Source organism: Saccoglossus kowalevskii, chromosome 10, assembly GCF_978046115.1.
Source record: "Saccoglossus kowalevskii chromosome 10, keSacKowa6.1, whole genome shotgun sequence".
Lineage (NCBI taxonomy): Eukaryota > Metazoa > Hemichordata > Enteropneusta > Harrimaniidae > Saccoglossus > Saccoglossus kowalevskii.
The window spans coordinates 33302683-33308694 of NC_140650.1; the positions used below are offsets into that span (position 1 = coordinate 33302683).

The 6012-nt window shown below is 35.4% G+C and overlaps 1 protein-coding gene across 1 annotated transcript; it reads left to right on the forward strand.

Annotated features, from left to right (window-relative positions):
• The first annotated feature begins 411 nt into the window (after nucleotides 1-411).
• On the forward strand, nucleotides 412-2526 carry LOC144350435 (uncharacterized). Its single transcript, XM_085504677.1, has 3 exons — nucleotides 412-446; nucleotides 1076-1104; nucleotides 1311-2526. The coding sequence occupies exons 2-3, from the start codon at nucleotides 1088-1090 to the stop codon at nucleotides 2524-2526; spliced, it is 1233 nt and encodes a 410-aa protein (XP_085360803.1). The 5' UTR covers nucleotides 412-446; nucleotides 1076-1087.
• The last annotated feature ends 3486 nt before the right edge of the window (nucleotides 2527-6012 follow it).

Below are 6012 nucleotides of genomic sequence, written 5' to 3' on the forward strand. Positions count from 1 at the left end.
GCATTGAATTGTGGGAAAATCAATGTTTATCAACACAAGTGTCGCACATGCACGGCGCGACGACCACCGCCATTTGAGATTCATTACAGTAAATATCAGCGACGAAGTTGTGGAAATAATAGCAAACATGGCAAAATGTCCGACACTACAAACAATGCCATTTATTCATATGTCTCCTAATAGTGCATGGTCAGTAATATTATAACGGAGCACGATATTAGGCAGCATTGTGGGTGGATTATAGACCCTATAATTCACATCGGAATCGAACGATAACACTGCCACAAAGTTCAATCGAAACTACATACTTCTGTTATCTTATGACACAGAGCTATACATAGAATATGATATCATTCGATAATTTCCAGGTACCTTATTACATAGGACATTGTTCATTTAGTTTACAGAAGAGAATGGCAGTTCTTGACTTCGGGTCAAATAGCTAGGTGAGTAACCATTTCAACATTATGTTCATTATATTTAAACATTACGGTCATACAGACTGAAGTCCTGGGAGTGGCTTTCATTCTAAAACTGGCTGACATAATTCTCAAAAAAGCACTCTGTTAATTTGAGGGATATGTTCACTTAATGCTGTCGTAAAAAGTGCAATCATATTAGTATAGACTCAAATACAGGGGCATATGTTTGTTCGTTCATTGCTGTTCGTTCGTCTTAGCAAATCCTAACGAATCATGTAGTGTTTAGATAATGTATTGGATTGATCCGTGAAGTTACCTTGTTACACAGCTATGCTGGTTATAACACGTCGCTAGGCCCTTTGATCCCTTCTTTGATAAATGTATTGATTTGTAATTGGGTCAAGTTATATTGTATTTAAGGGGGGTAGTTACATACATTTATTGTTTAGAGAAATCCTGGTATTTTCTGTATACATCGAGGATGAGGGTGAAGGAATAATGGATTGTATGATACAGTCAGCAACACTAAAATAATTGCAAAGAAGGTTAAGGTTCATAAATTGTTTTCTCTGTCAATTGTTACATATGCAATGTTAACCTTTGATACTATGTTAGTTATTATTTGACCAAATTATTTTGTTCTTTAATTTTAGAGTTCGTGTAACATGGCAAGGAATAACACGTAAGTATAGTAATATTGTTACAGTATCAGATTTCATGAATGTTCTAGGCACACATTGCTCTTCCATAGAACATCAAGTGCATTGACTATTTCACTCTAAACCAAACAATGTATAATTCTATAAACAGCGTTCGCGTCAAATTATTAATTTTCATTATTGTAATTGCCAATATCATCATTTGTTTATTGTTGTATTTTTTCCGTAGTGTCTTACTGGTTAATGATGAATGGGGAACTGCAAAGGGAGGCATTTCTACAATACATCGTCAGACTGCAAGATTGATTAAAGAAGCATCATATGAAGTATACGCACTAACCTTAAGCGCAAACAAAGAAGATAGAGACGATGCATTAGGGCGTGGTATACACCTTATTGAGCCACGAAACAGTGAAGCCCTTGGGAACAAGAAACCAGACTTAGATTGGTTCGTCAAGCACCGCGACTATTTCCCAGATCTTTGTGATAACATCACGAATATACATGCAATTGTGGGACATCTTCCGATTACAGGTGTTGCTGCCGGGCTTTTGAGAAAAGAGGTTTTCCCTTCAGCGAAGCTAATTCTGTTCAACCATGTTATTCCTGAAGATATTGAAGTCCATAAAAAGAATTGGACCGCAGAAAGGGTACAAGAAAGAGAAAACGAAATGTTTAAAGCAGCCAGTACTGCAGATGTGGTATTCTCTGTTGGTCCTCGCATGTTCAAGCATTTTAAAAACAAATATAGAGCACACCAACAGGTTATACACAAGTTGTTTCTTCCCAAACCAGATGAAAAGTTCTTTGATGTTCAAATTCAGAAACCGGAAGAAGAAGATAAAATACAAGTAATCACATTCGGTCGCATTCTTGGAGTGGAGAGGTTGAAAGGTTATGACCTGGTCACTGAAGCACTTAGCAAAGTTGTTGACCATTTCTATGAATCCGATGACGAAGTGCCTGTCTGGAACATTCGTGGGGTTCCAAAGGAAGAGCATCATAAAACCATGGACTTTCTGCGCACTTTCATCAAATCTGACCAACTCCAAATCAACTTATATCCATATGGATCTCAAGATGAGATTCGAAAAGATCTTCAACAAAGTCATCTCTGTGTTATGGCTTCTCGAAGTGAACCATTTGGATTGGTTGGAATGGAAGCCATAGCAACTGGCCTACCTGTCTTGGTTACTAAGAATTCTGGTCTAGCCGACTACTTGAAAACACACTTTCCTGATGAAGCTGAACATATGATTGTTGATGTTGGCAAAACTAACACTTCAGCCGAAATAGACATAGACACGTGGAACAATGCCATACGGGGAGTACTGCGGAAATATGATCTCGCTTTCACAAGAGCACAGAGGTTAAAAAAATGTCTTATGACCTGTACAGCAGCCAAAGAATCTCACGATGAATTTATACAGTTCTGTGTAAGGTAGCAAGGATCTAACAAGTGATCTAACAAGTCAGTAACTGTGGGGAAAAGATTATTTGACAATCATACATAGCAGTACCGTATTCCCTCTATTAGAAGCACATGCACTTACGTATTTGGCAAACGTGCGCTCCTATTGGAGGTCAAATTTATCGTATTTCAGGAACTGAATGTTAATGTTTGTTTTTGTTTTACTTTACTCTATGGTGTTTCCCTTCAGTCAGGTACGTTTAAACTTGAAATTAAATTAAAATAAAGACCAGTAGTGTTAACTGTCATCGCAAGAAATATTTATGTTTGTTGGTAGCGAGAAATACGCGTGTCTCTGCTTGCAAACGAACCTGTCGTCTGGTGTTTAGGCATTCGACATCTGACGACAGGTGACACGTGTCAGGTGACATTCCATAAAATTAAAATATCTTCCCGGGATTGCTGTAAAATACATTTCCAGTGAAATGTGTAAACAGTGTAATTTCCGTATATTTATGTAATTTTCATGTTCCAATATACAATTTACTCTAACATTAAAAGACGTATGTACGGTATTAGCCCTGATCCAACATAAAGCAGTGCAGTTCTTGCTGACAGTTTTCAAACTAATGTTCAGAATAGATTGCAGTGTATGACAATAGGCTGAATATGTGACTCGCATAATGACAATTATTCAAATTATTTCTGACATGTTAGTCCTATGCCTCATCATATTAAAACACAAAAACCTCCTCAATAAATCTTGAAATAAGCTGGATAAGAATATAACATCAACCGAATGAAATGAAATAAATGCGTTGTTTTTAATAGAAATAGCTGATGGGATACACATGTGGGAAATAATGTGAAGGATTATATAGATGACTGTTCAGGCAAAATACACGAAGCAATAGTCTACTATAAACATCGATTGTTATGCAAACAATACAATGTCTTGGTGGCAGTGTTTGGGAACTAAGTTCAGATGATATATATATAAACAAAATACAATATAGTATAATACCAGAACATAGCTTCTAAAAATGGAGTATACTGTGTCAATGGTTGCCATAATTAATAATGACTTATTTAAAAATATTATTTGACCAACCAACCAATTTAATATTATCTCGATTCTCGGTTTAAATATATACATTGTATGGACATCAATGCCAGAGTGGAGCTAACAACACCAGTGAAAACACAATTTTGAGATTTCGTCTTACGTTTGGAAGTTTTCTTTCATGTACAATTCACTTGGTTGCTGTAAAAATTAAACTTATATTGCTGAATATTGGTATATGTTTAATGTTGTTGATTGTGTAAGAGAAATGGATGTTTGGTATATGTTATTTCATACATATGACAAAAACCTTGACTCAGTAAACCCAAATAATAATGCCACTATGTAAGCAGTATAACGTAAAAGACGTGTGCTACATTGCATATTTTTGTTGGTGACAGGCATAGTCTAGATTATTCGGTGTTATTCTTAGCTCCATTGTTTGTTCCACTTATTTTATCTGATCATTCATTTCGTTCGTTTTATCCATTTATTCATTTTATTGATTTGATTCATTCGTTTTATTTAGCCATTCATTTATTTGATTCATTCTCTCTTTCTTTTTATTTATTCTTTCATTCATTAGTTGTATTGTTTTGATACATTGATTTGATTCATTCGTTTATATCATTAATTGTCCATTCGTAGATCCAACGATTCATTCATCGAGCCATCATATACTCAAAAAACAAATACAAACCTGTGACATATTGGTAAAATCATACATAAAACCTGAAACAGAATCCTAGTTGGTGGCTTGGTATGTCTGCGCGATCCAGCTGGTGGTGAGTGATCTTTGTGGTTCGTAGTCCCATGCCTAATGCATTTACTTAGTTGTCAGTGTCTGGTTTAAATTACAATACACAGACTATAAATGACCAATAAACAAATAAAAGTTCAAGCTAAAATTATAATAACAAAATGTTACATTGAAGATTTGTATGTCATTTTCTCATAATATACATTTCTAACTGCATTACAGGTAGAGATTATGGGGTCTATACTGTAAAATAAGGGTAGGATTTTGATGTATAAAATGATTACAATATCTCACATACACATAATGTTTCATAATGGAAATAAGGGCTAATAACTCTCTGTACCCTAACATCTTTAATCTTAACGGGATATTGAACTGAACACACAACTCTGTGAGTGTAAATTGCTATATGAAACGATATGTAGAGGTCAATAAAATCAATAGATCGTATCGCATATACACAGGGGTGAACAAACCCGTGTTTGTATTTATTAACCCAACTGTTCCCATTTGTGACCAGACTTATTTAATTTCAAGTGAATTGACTCGGCAGGTAGCATTTCCAATTTTATTGTTATCCATTTTTTATCAGGCATGCCTCGGTCGGTTTTATTCAAACTCAAATATTCTACCCGTTTTTCAGATACACTTTTACCGATTGTGTTTAAATTTGGTATTTTGTTCGTTTCAGTTAATATGTTATCAACATTTCCGCAGCCATGCTGTGTCGATTTAACTCAAACTCGGAATGAACATCACTCACGGTGGCTTACTCAGTTTTTTTTTAATTTTATTCGAAATGGTCGACTGGTGGCCATGGTAATTTTCATGTGTTCTAGACATTTAAACTGTTTTCTTTACACATGGTGGGTTACTGATGAACGTTATTTATTATCGCGATTTCATTTCATGCAGGGACACTGATTTTGTTTCGCAATATACTTATGATTTTCAGACAAAGTAACAGGTTTATAAAATTAACTCAATGTTGTCCATATTTGGCCTCAACATCGAATATAAATTGGGTATAAATTATTGTAGAATATGTGTACGATTTAGGACCTTTATTAGTGAAATTCTCCTGTATGTATGCAAAACATTTATTTTTGTATGAAGAACAGGGAAATTGCTGGTTGCAAAACTGCTGGTTGGGTTACCTTTTCGTTAACAGCATGTGTACTTGGTATGACTGGATACCAGGTTAATTTAAATGTAACACCACAGGGGCCCAGGAACTATTATCAGCTATTATGAGCGCGGGGGGAGGGGGTATCGGCTGTAGTTTTGTTGATTTATTCTGCAGATATAGGTAAAATATAGGTAAGGCTTTGGCGTAATTTGAAAGAGCAACTATTATTCTTCAACCTGGTATTATTTATAGAGTTTAAATAATATGAGCTGGCTGGAGCCTTCATCCCTTGTCTATTTCTTACACTAGATACCAGCCAATATCCCCCCCCCCCTGCTCATAAGGAGTGCGTACAGTTGATCATTGTTTCTGGGCTCCCGTGGTAACACGGGGTAAATCATTTATATATTAACATAACAATAATTTATGCCTAATTAAATTCATTGTAATTTTTTCCTTAACATTTTCTTCTCCTTCACTCACAACATACTCTTTATTAACAAAGACCTCCAGTATTTTACAAACGGAAACTCCTTATAACACCAGGTCAAGAAAGTCGGACAAGTTC